General features: G+C 43.0%; 1 protein-coding gene across 4 annotated transcripts in view; it reads left to right on the top strand.

Annotated features, from left to right (window-relative positions):
• LOC133641132 (transcription factor Sox-5-like) overlaps positions 1-16,770 on the top strand; it is a 21,258-nt gene extending 4,488 nt beyond the window's left edge. For 2 of the 4 annotated variants that reach the window (XM_062035017.1, XM_062035015.1), the window contains exons 3-9: positions 4,751-4,812; positions 5,169-5,246; positions 5,298-5,454; positions 7,803-7,910; positions 11,792-11,840; positions 11,897-12,002; positions 16,254-16,767. In XM_062035017.1, coding sequence (XP_061891001.1) covers positions 4,751-4,812; positions 5,169-5,246; positions 5,298-5,454; positions 7,803-7,910; positions 11,792-11,840; positions 11,897-11,979 — 537 coding nt within the window. In that variant the 3' untranslated portion in view covers positions 11,980-12,002; positions 16,254-16,767. Of the gene's footprint in view, positions 1-4,750; positions 4,813-5,168; positions 5,247-5,297; positions 5,455-7,802; positions 7,911-11,791; positions 11,841-11,896; positions 12,003-16,253 lie in introns of all 4 variants that reach the window. The other 2 variants (XM_062035016.1, XM_062035018.1) reach the window with 2 other exon arrangements.
• The last annotated feature ends 730 nt before the right edge of the window (positions 16,771-17,500 follow it).

The following is a 17,500-nucleotide window of genomic DNA, read 5'->3' as shown; positions in this document are numbered from 1 at the left end:
AGACACAGTGTGGAGACAGAAAAGGGAGAATGGGTGGGAGGTGTTGTCCATCATGTGAGTGTAGTGGGTGGGAGGTGTTGTCCATCATGTGAGTGTAGTGGGTGGGAGGTGTTGTCCATAATGTGAGTGTAGTGGGTGGGAGGTGTTGTCCATCATGTGAGTGTAGTGGGTGGGAGGTGTTGTCCATAATGTGAGTGTAGTGGGTGGGAGGTGTTGTCCATAGTGTGAGTGTAGTGGGTGGGAGGTGTTGTCCATAATGTGAGTGTAGTGGGTGGCAGGTGTTGTCCGTAATGTGAGTGTAGTGGGTGGGAGGTGTTGTCCATCATGTGAGTGTAGTGGGTGGGAGGTGTTGTCCATAATGTGAGTGTAGTGGGTGGGAGGTGTTGTCCATCATGTGGGTGTAGTGGGTGGGAGGTGTTGTCCATCATGTGAGTGTAGTGGGTGGGAGGTGTTGTCCATCATGTGAGTGTAGTGGGTGGGAGGTGTTGTCCATCATGTGAGTGTAGTGGGTGGGAGGTGTTGTCCATCATGTGAGTGTAGTGGGTGGGAGGTGTTGTCCATCATGTGAGTGTAGTGGGTGGGAGGTGTTGTCCATAGTGTAAGTGTAGTGGGTGAGAGGTGTTGTCCATCATGTGAGTGTAGTGGGTGGGAGGTGTTGTCCATAGTGTGAGTGTAGTGGGTGGGAGGTGTTGTCCATCATGTGAGTGTAGTGGGTGGGAGGTGTTGTCCATCATGTGAGTGTAGTGGGTGGGAGGTGTTGTCCATCATGTGAGTGTAGTGGGTGGGAGGTGTTGTCCATAGTGTAAGTGTAGTGGGTGAGAGGTGTTGTCCATCATGTGAGTGTAGTGGGTGGGAGGTGTTGTCCATAGTGTGAGTGTAGTGGGTGGGAGGTGTTGTCCATCATGTGAGTGTAGTGGGTGGGAGGTGTTGTCCATCATGTGAGTGTAGTGGGTGGGAGGTGTTGTCCATAATGTGAGTGTAGTGGGTGGGAGGTGTTGTCCATCATGTGAGTGTAGTGGGTGGGAGGTGTTGTCCATAATGTGAGTGTAGTGGGTGGGAGGTGTTGTCCATCATGTGAGTGTAGTGGGTGGGAGGTGTTGTCCATCATGTGAGTGTAGTGGGTGGGAGGTGTTGTCCATCATGTGAGTGTAGTGGGTGGGAGGTGTTGTCCATCATGTGAGTGTAGTGGGTGGGAGGTGTTGTCCATAATGTGAGTGTAGTGGGTGGGAGGTGTTGTCCATCATGTGAGTGTAGTGGGTGGGAGGTGTTGTCCGTAATGTGAGTGTAGTGGGTTGGAGGTGTTGTCCGTAATGTGAGTGTAGTGGGTGGGAGGTGTTGTCCATCATGTGAGTGTAGTGGGTGGGAGGTGTTGTCCATCATGTGAGTGTAGTGGGTGGGAGGTGTTGTCTATCATGTGAGTGTAGTGGGTGGGAGGTGTTGTCCATAATGTGAGTGTAGTGGGTGGGAGGTGTTGTCCATCATGTGAGTGTAGTGGGTGGGAGGTGTTGTCCATCATGTGAGTGTAGTGGGTGGGAGGTGTTGTCCATAATGTGAGTGTAGTGGGTGGGAGGTGTTGTCCATCATGTGAGTGTAGTGGGTGGGAGGTGTTGTCCGTAATGTGAGTGTAGTGGGTTGGAGGTGTTGTCCGTAATGTGAGTGTAGTGGGTGGGAGGTGTTGTCCATCATGTGAGTGTAGTGGGTGGGAGGTGTTGTCCATAATGTGAGTGTAGTGGGTGGGAGGTGTTGTCCATCATGTGAGTGTAGTGGGTGTGAGGTGTTGTCCATAATGTGAGTGTAGTGGGTGGGAGGTGTTGTCCATAATGTGAGTGTAGTGGGTGGGAGGTGTTGTCCGTAATGTGAGTGTAGTGGGTGGGAGGTGTTGTCCATAGTGTGAGTGTAGTGGGTGGGAGGTGTTGTCCATCATGTGAGTGTAGTGGGTGGGAGGTGTTGTCCATAATGTGAGTGTAGTGGGTGGGAGGTGTTGTCCGTAATGTGAGTGTAGTGGGTGGGAGGTGTTGTCCATAATGTGAGTGTAGTGGGTGGGAGGTGTTGTCCATCATGTGAGTGTAGTGGGTGGGAGGTGTTGTCCATCATGTGAGTGTAGTGGGTGGGAGGTGTTGTCCATAGTGTAAGTGTAGTGGGTGGGAGGTGTTGTCCATCATGTGAGTGTAGTGGGTGGGAGGTGTTGTCCATCATGTGAGTGTAGTGGGTGGGAGGTGTTGTCCATAGTGTAAGTGTAGTGGGTGGGAGGTGTTGTCCATCATGTGAGTGTAGTGGGTGGGAGGTGTTGTCCATAATGTGAGTGTAGTGGGTGGGAGGTGTTGTCCGTAATGTGAGTGTAGTGGGTGGGAGGTGTTGTCCATAGTGTAAGTGTAGTGGGTGGGAGGTGTTGTCCATCATGTGAGTGTAGTGGGTGGGAGGTGTTGTCCATAATGTGAGTGTAGTGGGTGGGAGGTGTTGTCCGTAATGTGAGTGTAGTGGGTGGGAGGTGTTGTCCATAGTGTGAGTGTAGTGGGTGGGAGGTGTTGTCCATCATGTGAGTGTAGTGGGTGGGAGGTGTTGTCCATAATGTGAGTGTAGTGGGTGGGAGGTGTTGTCCGTAATGTGAGTGTAGTGGGTGGGAGGTGTTGTCCGTAATGTGAGTGTAGTGGGTGGGAGGTGTTGTCCGTAATGTGAGTGTAGTGGGTGGGAGGTGTTGTCCGTAATGTGAGTGTAGTGGGTGGGAGGTGTTGTCCATAATGTGAGTGTAGTGGGTGGGAGGTGTTGTCCGTAATGTGAGTGTAGTGGGTGGGAGGTGTTGTCCGTAATGTGAGTGTAGTGGGTGGGAGGTGTTGTCCGTAATGTGAGTGTAGTGGGTGGGAGGTGTTGTCCGTAATGTGAGTGTAGTGGGTGGGAGGTGTTGTCCATCATGTGAGTGTAGTGGGTGGGAGGTGTTGTCCATCATGTGAGTGTAGTGGGTGGGAGGTGTTGTCCGTAATGTGAGTGTAGTGGGTGGGAGGTGTTGTCCATCATGTGAGTGTAGTGGGTGGGAGGTGTTGTCCATCATGTGAGTGTAGTGGGTGGGAGGTGTTGTCCATAATGCGAGTATAGTGGGAATGGGTTGTCCATGTGTACACCCAGGTATTTATAATCCTCAACCATGTCCACATCCACCCCCCTGATGGAAACGGGGGTCGCCGGAGTACTCCTCCTGCTTCCCAGGTCCACAATCAGCTCCTTGGTCTTGGTCACATTAAGCTGGAGGTGGTTCTTTCCACACCATGTGACAAAGTCCTCCACCAGTGCCTTGTATTCTTCATCATCACCATCCTCAATACACCCCACTATCGCAGAGTCATCAGAAAACTTCTGAAGGTGTCAGGACTCTGAGTGATAGTGGAAATGGGTGGTGTAGATGGTGAAGAGGAAGGGGGAGAGGACTGTGCCCTGTGGGGCCCCGGTGTTGCTGACCAGCCTGTCAGACACACAGTCCTGCAGTCACATGTACTGTGGTCTATCAGTCAGGTAATCAACAACCCAGGACACCAAGGTGGCCTCCACCTGCATCGTCTCCAACTTCACACCCAGCAGTCCAGGCCGTATGGTATGGAAAGCACTGGAGAAGTCAAAAAACATGACCCTCACACTGCTTGCAGGCTTGTCTAGGTGGGTGTGGGCTCTGTTCAGCAGGTAGATGACTGCGTCCGCCACTCCCAGTCGGGGCTGGTAGGCGAATTGGAGTGGGTCCAGGTGGGGCTTGACTGTAGGGCGGAGTTGTTCCAGGACCAACCTCTCCATGGTCTTCATGATATGGGAGGTTAGAGCCACCGGCCTGTAGTCCTTGGACGTGCTGGGTCGCGTGCACTTGGGGATGGGGACCACGCATGAGGTTTTCCACAGTGTGGGGACTTTCTGCAGCCTAAGGCTCATGTTGAAGATGTGCTGGAGCACACCACACAGCTGTGGGGTGCAGGCTTTGAGCACAGCTGTGGGGCGCAGGCTTTGAGCACAGCTGTGGGGCGCAGGCTTTGAGCACCCTGGGGCTCACACCGTCAGGACCCGCGGCCTTGCCTGTTTGTAGCTTATTTAGCTGTGCATTCACCTGTTCTGACACACTGGGGGGGGGGGGGGGGGGGGGGGGTCTCAGGTGGTTGGGGGAGGGGGGTCATCAAACTGAGGGTGAGGTGTTAAGTGGGGAGAGGTAGTCATTGGAGTTGGGGGGCTGTGAGGAGGGGAGGGGGGGGGATGGATTGGTTCACTGTGTTAAGTGGGGGGAGGTAGTCATTGGAGTTGGGGGGCTGTGAGGAGGGGAGTGGGGGATGGATTGGTTCACTGAAGTTGTCAGGGGGCCGGCTGGCATGTCTTGGGGGGGGGCAGGAGCTTGTCGGAGCCACTGTGTCAAACCTGTTAAAGAACTGCTTTAGTTCATTGGCCCTCTTTTTGTCTCCGTCCCCCCCCCCCCCCCCCCCCCCCCCCCACCCTCCACCCCCACACCCCGACGGTTTGAGGCCGGTGAGTAAGTATGGAAATACATTTTGGTACCGGTACCAAAACATTGGTATGGGGACAACCCTAGTCTGTAGTTAAAAGGGAGTGCACACACCTTGGAAAGCTGTTGCACCAGGTGGATTGACATGAATCATGGCTCTGTGTGTGTGTGTGTGTGTGTGTGTGTGTGTGTGTGTGTGTGTGTGTGTGTGTGTGTGTGTGTGTGTGTGTGTGTGTGTGTGTGTGTGTGTGTGTGTGTGTGTGTGTGTGTGTGTGTGTGTAGGACAACAAGGTGTCGGGGATGTCGCTGGCTGAAGTTCCAGGCCTGCCTCCTATTGGAAGACTGTAAGTACCACACCCTCAGCACCAGGACTCTCGGCCAAAAGGAGGAAGTCACATGACATAAGCAGGAAGTCACATGACATAAGCAGGAAGTCACATGACATAAGCGGACTGACTTGTGTCACTCACAAGTCACCGTAGACCAGGGGTCGGCAACCTTTACCACTCAAAGACCAGGGGTTGATGTGTGGGGGGGCAGTATGTATATACATACTTTATATGCGGTGGCAGGCCGTGCGTTTCCCACCTAGGCCTTCAGTGATGTCAGTTTGAACCCGGTGCTTCTTATCTGGTCATTTCTACAAGGGAGGGTGTTGTTGACATATTGTGTTAGCTAATGTGTGTCTTTACGGGCGTAGAAACGGCGAGGTGATGTGCGGGCCGCCGTCCTCCGCCACCATCTCCTTTGATCTGCCCAGCAGCGCGGCGCAGAGCATGTAAGTAGCGGGAGTGGCGGGGAGGAAGTGGTCTGCTCACCAAGCACACAGGTGTTACAGTGGCCACGCCCAGCCAGAAGGGGAGCGGCCGTACATCAAGAAGCCGCCAAACGCCTTCATGCTGTTCAGGAAGGAGCAGAGCCCCAACGTGGTGGCGCAGTTCAACATCACCAACTCTGCTGCCGTCAACAAGATCCTGGGGAAGATGGTAAGTCATATTTAGTCAAGATCCCGGGGAAGATGGTAAGCCATATTTAGTCCACAAGATCCTGGGGAATATGGTAAGTCATATTTAGTCAACACGATCCTGGGGAAGATGGTAAGTCATATTTAGTCAACAAGATCCTGGGGAAGATGGTAAGTCATATTTAGTCCACAGGATCCTGGGGAAGATGGTAAGTCATATTTAGTCAACAAGATCCTGGGGAAGATGGTAAGTCATATTTAGTCAACAAGGTCCTGGGGAATATGGTAAGTCATATTTAGTCAACAAGATCCTGGGGAAGATGGTAAGTCATATTTAGTCAACAAGATCCTGGGGAAGATGGTAAGTCATATTTAGTCAAGATCCCGGGGAAGATGGTAAGTCATATTTAGTCAACAAGATCCTGGGGAAGATGGTAAGTCATATTTAGTCCCCAAGATCCTGGGGAAGATGGTAAGTCATATTTAGTCAAGATCCCGGGGAAGATGGTAAGTCATATTTAGTCAAGATCCTGGGGAAAATGGAAAGTCATATTTAGTCCACAAGATCCTGGGGAATATGGTAAGTCATATTTAGTCAACACGATCCTGGGGAAGATTGATTGATTGATTGAGTGAGATTTTTATTAGTAGGTTGCACAGTGAAGTACATATTCCGTACAATTGACCACTAAATGGTAACACCCGAATAAGTTTTTCAACTTGTTTAAGTCGGGGTCCACTTAAATTGATTCATGATACAGATATATACTATCATATATACTATCATCATAATACAGTCATCACACAAGATAATCACATTGAATTATTTACATTATTTACAATCAGGAGTGTGGAGGGGGGGTGGGGTGGGGGGGGGGGGGTATGGACATCAAGTAGTGGACATAGAGAGAGAGAGAGAGAGAGAGAGAGAGAGAGAGAGAGAGAGAGAGAGAGAGAGAGAGAGATCAGAAGGCATAAGAAAAAGAATCTGCATTTGATTGTTTACATTTGATTATTAGCAATCCGGGGAGGGTGTTAGTTTAGGGTTGTAGCTGCCTGGAGGTGAACTTTTATAGCGGTTTTGAAGGAGGATAGAGATGCCCTTTCTTTTATACCTGTTGGGAGCGCATTCCACATTGATGTGGCATAGAAAGAGAATGAGTTAAGACCTTTGTTAGTTCGGAATCTGGGTTTAACGTGGTTAGTGGAGCACCCCCTGGTGTTGTGGTTATGGCGGTCATTTACGTTAAGGAAGTAGTTTGACATGTACTTCGGTATCAGGGAGGTGTAGCGGATTTTATAGACTAGGCTCAGTGCAAGTTGTTTAACTCTGTCCTCCACCTTGAGCCAGCCCACTTTAGAGAAGTGGGTAGGAGTGAGGTGGGATCTGGGGTGGAGGTCTAGAAGTAACCTGACTAGCTTGTTCTGAGATGTTTGGAGTTTAGATTTGAGGGTTTTGGAGGTGCTAGGGTACCAGGAGGTGCATGCGTGATCGAAAAAGGGTTGAACGAGAGTTCCCGCCAGAATCCTCAAGGTGCTTTTGTTGACCAGAGAGGAAATTCTGTAGAGAAATCTCGTTCGTTGGTTAACCTTTTTGATTACCTTGGTTGCCATTTTATCACAGGAAAGGTTAGCCTCTAGAATGGAACCTAGGTAGGTGACCTCATCTTTCCTGGTGATGACACTGTCACCTACTTTTATGGTGAAGTGATTGACTCTCTTAAGTTTGATGTGGGACCCAAACAGGATGGATTCTGTTTTACCCAAGTGGATGGATAGCTTGTTGTCAGCGAGCCAGGTGCAAATTCTACATGATGGTAAGTCATATTTAGTCCACAGGATCCTGGGGAAGAGATGGTAAGTCATATTTAGTCCACAAGATCCTGGGGAAGATGGTAAGTCATATTTAGTCCACAAGATCCTGGGGAAGATGGTAAGTCATATTTAGTCCACAAGATCCTGGGGAAGATGGTAAATCATATTCAGTCCACAAGATCCTGGGGAAGATGGTAAGTCATATTTAGTCCACAAGATCCTGGGGAATATGGTAAGTCATATTTAGTCAACAAGATCCTGGGGAAGATGGTAAGTCATATAGTCCACAAGATCCTGGGGAAGATGGTAAGTCATATTTAGTCAACAAGATCCTGGGGAAGATGGTAAGTCATATTTAGTCAAGATCCCGGGGAAGATGGTAAGTCATATTTAGTCAACAAGATCCTGGGGAAGATGGTAAGTCATATTTAGTCAACAAGATCCTGGGGAAGATGGTAAGTCATATTTAGTCAACAAGATCCAGGGGAAGATGGTAAGTCATATTTAGTCGTGTTGAAGTGTAAGTTGACCCACGGTCACACCACGTGTCCACAGTGGAAGTCTCTGCCCAAGAAGCTGCAGGCCAAGTACTACCAGCAGGCCGAGGAGCACAAAGTCCTGCACAGCCTGCAACACCCGGACTGGTCCTGCACAGAAAACTATGTGAGTCTTCCAGTGGACTGGAACTGCACTTTCACCCTGGAACACATCATTCATTCCTCAGCTTGGCAACTGGAATGTAGTCCACAAGGCCGGATGAAGGCCGAATAATTGGAGAAGAAATAATGTTTATCCCATTATGATATCAACACAAAACACATCTTACAGAATAATTACCTTTACATTCACAAAACAATGACAAACAGCCTCCGAAGCAGAACCTCCAGGTTCTGTAACAGCTTCTTCCCTCAGGTCGGAAGACTCTTGAACGCATCATATATATAAATATATGATGCGTTCAAGAGTCAAGGTTCTGCTTCGGAGGCTGCCGAACCTCTTTCTAGAGTCCAGCAGTGAAAACAGTCCTTGGTGGGGTAAGGGAGGAGTCTTCGCGGCTTTTTGCGATCTCCTGGATAGGAGGAAGAGGAGTCCTGATGATCTTTTCCGCCGTCCTCACCACTCTCTGGAGAGACTTCCAGTCTGAGGCACTGCAGGCTCCAGTCCAGACAGAGATGTTGTTGGTCAACAGGTGGTCTCTATAGTGCCTCTGTAGAATGTGCTGAGAATGGGGGGAGGGAGCTGTGCTCTTTTCATCCCACGCAAAAAGTGCATGCGCTGCTGAGCTCTTTTTACAAGAGCTCCGGTGTGTAGGGACCAGGTTATATTGTCAATTATCTGCACCCCCAGGAGCTTGGTGCTGCTTACTATCTCCACCGCTGTGCCGTTGATGAAGAGTGGAGCGTGGCTGGACTGGTGCTTCCTGAAGTCAACCATGATCTCCTTGGTCTTGTTGACATTCAGGACCAGGTTGTTGGTTCTGCACCAGTCAACCAGATGTTTCACCTCCTCCCTGTAGTCCATGTGGTTGTTGTCACGGATGAGGCCCACTACTGTTGTGTACTTCACAATGTGGTTAGTAGTGGACCTGGCGCAGCAGTCATGGGTCATCAACGTGGACTCAGGACGCAGCCCTGGGGGGAGCCGGTGCTCAGGGAGATGGCACTGGAGGTGTTGTTGCCCACTCTCACAGATTGGGGTCTGTCTGTGAGGAAGTCAAGCAGCCAGTTGCAAAGGGGGGTACTGAATCCAAGGTTTGCTCACCAAGTGCTGCGGGATGATGGTGTTGAATGCCGAGCTGAAGTCCAGAAACAACATCCGCACGTGTGTGTCCTTTCCTTCCAGATGTTCTAAGCTCAGGTGGAGTGCAGAGGAGAGGGCGATAAGCAAACTGGTATGGGTCGAATGTGGGGGAAAGTCTGGAGACAATATATTCCTCTACCAGCCTCTCCAAGCACTTCATTATGATGGGGGTGGGTGCAACGGGGCGGTAATCATTGAGGGAGGAGATTGTGGGTTTTTTAGGCACTGGAATGATTGTGGCCGTCTTAAAACATGATAGTACCACAGCCTGGGTCAGCCAGATGTTGAAGATGTCTGTGAGAACCCCAGCCAGCTGGTCTGCACATCCCTTAAGCACCTTGCCCTGATTGTCATCAGGTCCCGATGCTTTCCGAGGGTTCACTCTCTTCAGGGTTTTCCGGACATCAGCTATGTCCAGGTTGAGCGGCTGCTCATCAGGGCGAGGGATGGATTTTCTCGCCGGAGTGGTGTTAAGTGCCTCAAACCTCGCAAAGTAGTTATTTAGGTCATCTAGGAAGCTGATACTGTTGTCACAGGGACGGGGGGCAGCTTTATAGTCAGTGATGACCTGTATGCCCTGCCACATTCGTCTAGTGTTTGTGGGGTTCTCCAAGAAGTCCTGCACTTTCTGACTGTGAGTACGCTTTGCAACCTTAATGGCCCGGTTCAGGTTAGTTCTGGCTGATTTTTAATGCTACCATGTCGCCAGACTTGAAAGCCTTGTTCCGAGCCTTCAGCATTGCACGTACCTCACTGTTCATCCAGGGTTTCTCGTTGGCCCGTGTGGGGATGTTCTTGATCACACTGACATCCTCCATGCACTTCTGAATGTATGCGGACACAGACTCTGCATAGTCCTCCACACATGTGTGGGGATTATCGGTGGCGGCTGCTTTGAACATGTCCCAGTCTGTGGTTTCCAAGCAGTCTTGTAATGCTGACATGGCTCCCTCTGGCCAGGTCCTCACCTGCTTCACTGTAGCTAGCTTCCTGATCAGCAGGGGCTTGCATGCAGGAATTAGCATCACAGATAGATGGTGTGAGGAGCCGAGGTGGGGGTGGGGTGCAGCTTTATACGCATGTTTAATATAGCTGTGCACCATGTCCAATGTGCTTCCACCCCTGGTTGTAAAATTCACATACTGATGGAAATGAGGGAACACAATTTTCATGTTAGCTTGATTGAAGTCCCCTGCCACGATGAAAAGTCCCTCTGGATGTGTAGTTTGCAGTTCATTGATGGAGCAGTACAAAGCATTCAAAGCTTCTTTGGTGTTAGCACTGGGAGGAATGTACACTACTGTGAAGATCATAGCACTGAATTCCCTGGGTAAATAAAATGGCCTGCATTTTATAGGTAATAGTTCAACATCGGGGGGGCAGTGACATTAGACTATTTTCCCATTATTGACGTATATACAAACACCACCGCCACGAGATTTACCAGTGAGAGTTCTGACCGAAACATAGTTAGCCCCTCGATGCTAACTGCCTCGTCCGGAACAGATGGTTTTAGCCACGTTTCTGTGAGGAATATGGCGCAGCAGTCTCTCATCTCGCATCTTGCATATAAATCCAGCTTCAGGTAGTCCAGTTTGTCCTCCAGGGAGCGGACATTTGAAAGCAGGATGGAAGGAAGCGGCGTTCTGTGAGGTTTAGCCTTTAGCTTTGTTGTTAGCCCCGCTCGGCATCCCCGCTTCTGCTTCCGATCACACCGCTTACGTCTCCTCCATCGACGGTCCCTGCTGGTACTAGACTATACGCTGCTTCACAGGCCGCTGGATGTAGCCGGTGTAGAATTCCCATGCTAGCGAGGAGGTCCAACGTGTACGCATCTTTCGGTCCAAAACGGCCAGATCTATCCACATCCAAAATTGTCTGGCGGTCGTACGTGACCACGGAGTGTCCACGCTGGAAGACAGCCATGAAATTCACAGAATTTACCGGTATATTTGCCAAATATATATATATATATATATATATATACAAACCCCGTTTCCAGTGGACCACGCCCACTACAGGACCAGCAGCAGACGGTAGGCATGGTGTTCCTGGGATTAAAGGCCTCCAAACATATTGCTGGGTATTGTGGCCGTTTTTGTTTCATCTGACCACAGAACTTTCCTCCAGAAGGTCTTATCTCTGCCCATGTGATGTCACATGACACTAAAATGGAGCTGTTTGGCCACAATACCCAGCAATATGTTTGGTGAGGCCTTTAATCCCAGGAACACCATTCCTACCAAATAAGTAAATAAGCTTACTAAATAAGTAAGCAAATATTAATATTGCTCTATGTATACTTTTGACCCTCACATTTTCAGTAGAGCCATAATAAATTCATAAAAGAAGCAAACTTCATGAATGTTTTTAGTGAGCAACAAGTATGTGCTCCAATCACTACATCACAACAAGTATGTGCTCCAATCACTACATCACAACAACAACAAGTATGTGCTCCAATCACTACATCACAACAAGTATGTGCTCCAATCACTACATCACTAAATAATAATAAATGATTGTAAAGTCATGACATGATGTTCTTTACAAGTGTATGTACACTTATGACCACCACTGTACATAAAACATTTTTGAAGGTTTTTTTAAAGAAATTGATTTAGGTTCGGATATGAAAAATTGGGCAGCATGAAAAATAATGATAGTGTTTTTTTGTGGGGAAGTTGACAACATTTCAAAGCAACACCCGAAGCTTGTCATAAAACGGTGTCTTGTCTCTCCAGGGCAAGAAGAGGAAGCGAGACCGAGGAAGGCACAACTCCAGCGTCTCAGGTAAGACTCACCAATCTCAACCGAGGTGACTCGCACGCTCACGTCTCCTTCCAAAGAGATGGCGGAGGAATTTGAGCACGGCCCGTATCGCCACTACCAGAAGTGCGCTGCCAGGGACACGCAGACACATGGCTGCTGAGAGGACCTACCCAGCGGCGTCAGGTAACTGATATATGACTACCAAACCCTTCATCACAGACTATACCTACAATCAGGTAACTGATATATGACTACCAAACCCTTCATCACAGACTATACCTACAATCAGGTAACTGATATATGACTACAACATGCTTCATCACAGACTATACCTACAATCAGGTAACTGATATATGACTACCAAACGCTTCATCACAGACTATACCTACAATCAGGTAACTGATATATGACTACCAAACGCTTCATCACAGACTATACCTACAATCAGGTAACTGATATATGACTACCAAACGCTTCATCACAGACTATACCTACAATCAGGTAACTGATATATGACTACCAAACGCTTCATCACAGACTATACCTACAATCAGGTAACTGATATATGACTACCAAACGCTTTATCACAGACTATACCTACAATCAGGTAACTGATATATGACTACCAAACGCTTTATCACAGACTATACCTACAATCAGGTAACTTATATATGACTACCAAACGCTTCATCACAGACTATACCTACAATCTTTGAATATATAATATCTGTTTCTAGCATTTTTTTTTAAATTAAAAAAAAAATCCAAATCTAGTCCCTGGTGAAAAAAAATATTAGAAGCTCTCAAAATAAAAATTAAAATATATCTTAAAATATAAACAAAGTTTAGTTAGTTAAATAAAAATAAAATAAGGAAAACTTAAATTTGAAAAATGACAACAACCATAATAAACACTGTTAAATGTGTAACTGAACATTAATATTTTTGTACAGGCATATTTTTGACACACTAGTTTATGCAGTTACACAATCATATTAATATCATTATTTTTACAAGTGAAAATGTAATAAAAAAGAGCACAAAAAAAAACGGTATGTAATGAGAAACAGCTGACATTTTTAAACTAATAATAATAATATAATTACTCACCTATAACACAAAGTTGTGTCTTTAACTATATAATATCTGTTACTAGCATTTTTTTTTTAATGAAAAAAATATCCAAATCAAGCCCTTTGGGGGAAACATGTTTAGACACCCCTGAGCTAAAATATTAGAAGCTCTACAAATAAAAATACAAATATTCTTAAAATATAAACCAAGTTTAGTTAGTTAAATAAAAATAAAATAAGAAAAACTTTAATTTGAAAAATGATAACAACCATAATAAATACTGTTAAATGTGTAACTGAACATTAATATTTTTGTACAGGCATATTTTTGACACACTAGTTCATGCAGTTACACAATCATATTAATATCATTATTTTTACAAGTGAAAATGTAATAAAAAAGAGCACAAAAAAAAACGGTATGTAATGAGAAACAGCTGACATTTTTAAACTAATAATAATAATATAATTACTCACCTATAACACAAAGTTGTGTCTTTAACTATATAATATCTGTTACTAGCATTTTTTTTTTAATGAAAAAAATATCCAAATCAAGCCCTTTGGGGGAAAAATGTTTAGACACCCCTGAGCTAAAATATTAGAAGCTCTACAAATAAAAATACAAATATTCTTAAAATATAAACCAAGTTTAGTTAGTTAAATAAAAATAAAATAAGAAAAACTTTAATTTGAAAAATGATAACAACCATAATAAATACTGTTAAATGTGTAACTGAACATTAATATTTTTGTACAGGCATATTTTTGACACACTAGTTCATGCAGTTACACAATCATATTAATATCATTATTTTTACAAGTGAAAATGTAATAAAAAAGAGCAAAAAAAAAAGGTATGTAATGAGAAACAGCTGACATTTTTAAACTAATAATAATAATATAATTAGTCACCTATAACACAAAGTTGTGTCTTTAACTATATAATATCTGTTACTGGCATATTTTTTTTTTTTTTAATGAAAAACATTTCCAAATCAAGCCCTTTGGGGGAAAAATGTTTAGACACCCCTGAGCTAAAATATTAGAAGCTCTACAAATAAAAATACAAATATTCTTAAAATATAAACCAAGTTTAGTTAGTTAAATAAAAATAAAATAAGAAAAACTTTAATTTGAAAAATGATAACAACCATAATAAATACTGTTAAATGTGTAACTGAACATTAATATTTTTGTACAGGCATATTTTTGACACACTAGTTCATGCAGTTACACAATCATATTAATATCATTATTTTTACAAGTGAAAATGTAATAAAAAAGAGCACAAAAAAAAACGGTATGTAATGAGAAACAGCTGACATTTTTAAACTAATAATAATAATATAATTACTCACCTATAACACAAAGTTGTGTCTTTAACTATATAATATCTGTTACTAGCATTTTTTTTTTAATGAAAAAAATATCCAAATCAAGCCCTTTGGGGGAAAAATGTTTAGACACCCCTGAGCTAAAATATTAGAAGCTCTACAAATAAAAATACAAATATTCTTAAAATATAAACCAAGTTTAGTTAGTTAAATAAAAATAAAATAAGAAAAACTTTAATTTGAAAAATGATAACAACCATAATAAATACTGTTAAATGTGTAACTGAACATTAATATTTTTGTACAGGCATATTTTTGACACACTAGTTCATGCAGTTACACAATCATATTAATATCATTATTTTTACAAGTGAAAATGTAATAAAAAAGAGCAAAAAAAAAAGGTATGTAATGAGAAACAGCTGACATTTTTAAACTAATAATAATAATATAATTAGTCACCTATAACACAAAGTTGTGTCTTTAACTATATAATATCTGTTACTGGCATTTTTTTTTTTTTTTTAATGAAAAACATTTCCAAATCAAGCCCTTTGGGGGAAAAATGTTTAGACACCCCTGAGCTAAAATATTAGAAGCTCTACAAATAAAAATACAAATATTCTTAAAATATAAACCAAGTTTAGTTAGTTAAATAAAAATAAAATAAGAAAAACTTTAATTTGAAAAATGATAACAACCATAATAAATACTGTTAAATGTGTAACTGAACATTAATATTTTTGTACAGGCATATTTTTGACACACTAGTTCATGCAGTTACACAATCATATTAATATCATTATTTTTACAAGTGAAAATGTAATAAAAAAGAGCAAAAAAAAAAGGTATGTAATGAGAAACAGCTGACATTTTTAAACTAATAATAATAATATAATTAGTCACCTATAACACAAAGTTGTGTCTTTAACTATATAATATCTGTTACTGGCATTTTTTTTTTTTTTTTAATGAAAAACATTTCCAAATCAAGCCCTTTGGGGGAAAAATGTTTAGACACCCCTGAGCTAAAATATTAGAAGCTCTACAAATAAAAATACAAATATTCTTAAAATATAAACCAAGTTTAGTTAGTTAAATAAAAATAAAATAAGGAAAACTTTCCTTTGAAAAATAACCATAATAAACATACTGGCATCATTTTTTGATACACTAGTTAATGCAGTTAAACAATCAAATTAATATCATTATTTTTATTCTAAAAAAAAAAAAAGTAAAAATGTAAAAAGAGCAAAAAAATTATGAAATGAGCAACAGCTGACATTTTTAAACTAATAATAATAATATAATTAGTCACCTATAACACAAAGTTTTGTCTTTAAATATATAATATCTGTTTATAGCATTTTTTTTTTTAAATTAAAAAAATATCCAAATCAAGCCCCAAGGGGGAAAATGTTTAGAGAGCCCTGATCTAAAATATTAGAAGCTCTAAAAATTAAATATTCTTAAAATATAAACCAAGTTTAGTTAGTTAAATAATAATTAAATAAGGAAAACTTTTATTTGAATAATAACTATAGTAAACACTGTTAAATGTGTAACTTAGCATTATTATTTTTGTACAGGCAGAAATTTTGACACGCTAAATTATGCATTTAAACAATAATATTAATATCATTATTTGTATTATATTCTTAAATGTGGGGGGGGGGCATAAGTAAAAATGTCAGGTATGTAATGAGAAAAATTACTAATAATAATAATTATTAATAATATACTTTGTCACCTATAATACAAAGCTGAACACCAAATCTGATTTTAGCATTTTTCCAATAAAAACACCAATAAGGCCCCCGAATACTCTTGACTTTGATGGAAAAAGTTTGGACACCCTGAACTAAAGAATGAAAAGTATCGATATGTTGATGATAGAATCGATATTGTAGCATACAGCTGTGATATCGGCGGTATGGATGGATTACTATTGTATAGCAGAGGCCAATGCAGTAAGTGAACACACAGCAAACATTGCGTAATCAGTGAAGGTCGATGTGTCCCAGGGCGACGCAGATATGAAGACTGGCTGTGATGGAAGAAGATGTTCCTGATTGATGGGAGAGAAGAAGCCATGCTTGACACTGCGCCAGTACATTTTGGGATCCATGTTGTTTTTCCATAATCAATCAATTCCACAGTTGATCAATCAATCAATCAATGATCATGCCAGACTGCAGGCAAGATTGCCTCCAGTGGACAGTGAGAGTGCTGCGATACAAGCAGCATTGTCCGCACATATTTGTACTCTCTTCACGATACAAGTACGTGCGGAAGTGTGAGGGCGGTGTATTGTTTGGAGCACCTGAGCACAGAATAAAGAATCACAATACGGCCGAGTCATCAATCAATCAATGACTTGCATTCCTGTAGATGGAAGTAATGAGCTGTGTGTGTGTGTGTGTGTGTGTGTGTGTGTGTGTGTGTGTGTGTGTGTGTGTGTGTGTGTGTGTGTGTGTGTGTGTGTGTGTGTGTGTGTGTGTGTGTGTGTGTGTGTGTGTGTTTACTTTCTCATGGGAAATAAAAGAACTAAAAAGGGATTGGTTTGAGTGTTTTTTTTTTAAAAACAACGTACAATTGGGGGAAAATGAGCATACTTTTTCAATGCTGATTAGCAATAATTAGGGTTAAAAGGGTTAAATTGTCATTATATATACAGGTGGACACACTATATATACACAGGACTGTCTCAGAAAATTAGAATATTGTGATAAAAGTTCTTTATTTTCTGCAATGCAACTAAAAACATGGAAATGTCATACATTCTGGATTCACTACACATCAACTGAAAGATTGCAAGACTTTTATTATTTTAGTATTGCTGATTATGGCATACAGCTTAAGAAAACTCAAAAAATCCTTATCTCAAAAAATTTGAATATTTCCTCAGAACAAGTAAAAAAAAGAGTATAACAGCAGAACAAAATGAAACATTTGAAAATGTCAATGAGTGCACTCGGTACTTGTACTTGGTACATTAGCTCATTTGCATTGTCTTTCAGCTTTGTCTTCACAATACCCCACAAATTGTCTATGGGGTTCAGGTGAGGAGTTGTCAGGCCAATGGAGGACAGTAATGCCATGGTCAGTACACCAGTTACTGCTGGTTTTGGCACTGCTGGATCATGCTGGAAAATGAAATCATCTCCATAGAGCTTTTCAACAGACGAAAGAAGCATGTAGTGCTTTAAAATCTCTTGGTACACAGCTGCATTGACTCTGGACTTGATGAAACACAGTGGACCAACACCAG

Source organism: Entelurus aequoreus, linkage group LG23 (genome assembly GCF_033978785.1).
Source record: "Entelurus aequoreus isolate RoL-2023_Sb linkage group LG23, RoL_Eaeq_v1.1, whole genome shotgun sequence".
NCBI classification, from domain to species: domain Eukaryota; kingdom Metazoa; phylum Chordata; class Actinopteri; order Syngnathiformes; family Syngnathidae; genus Entelurus; species Entelurus aequoreus.
This window is presented reverse-complemented; position numbering and strand designations above follow the sequence as displayed.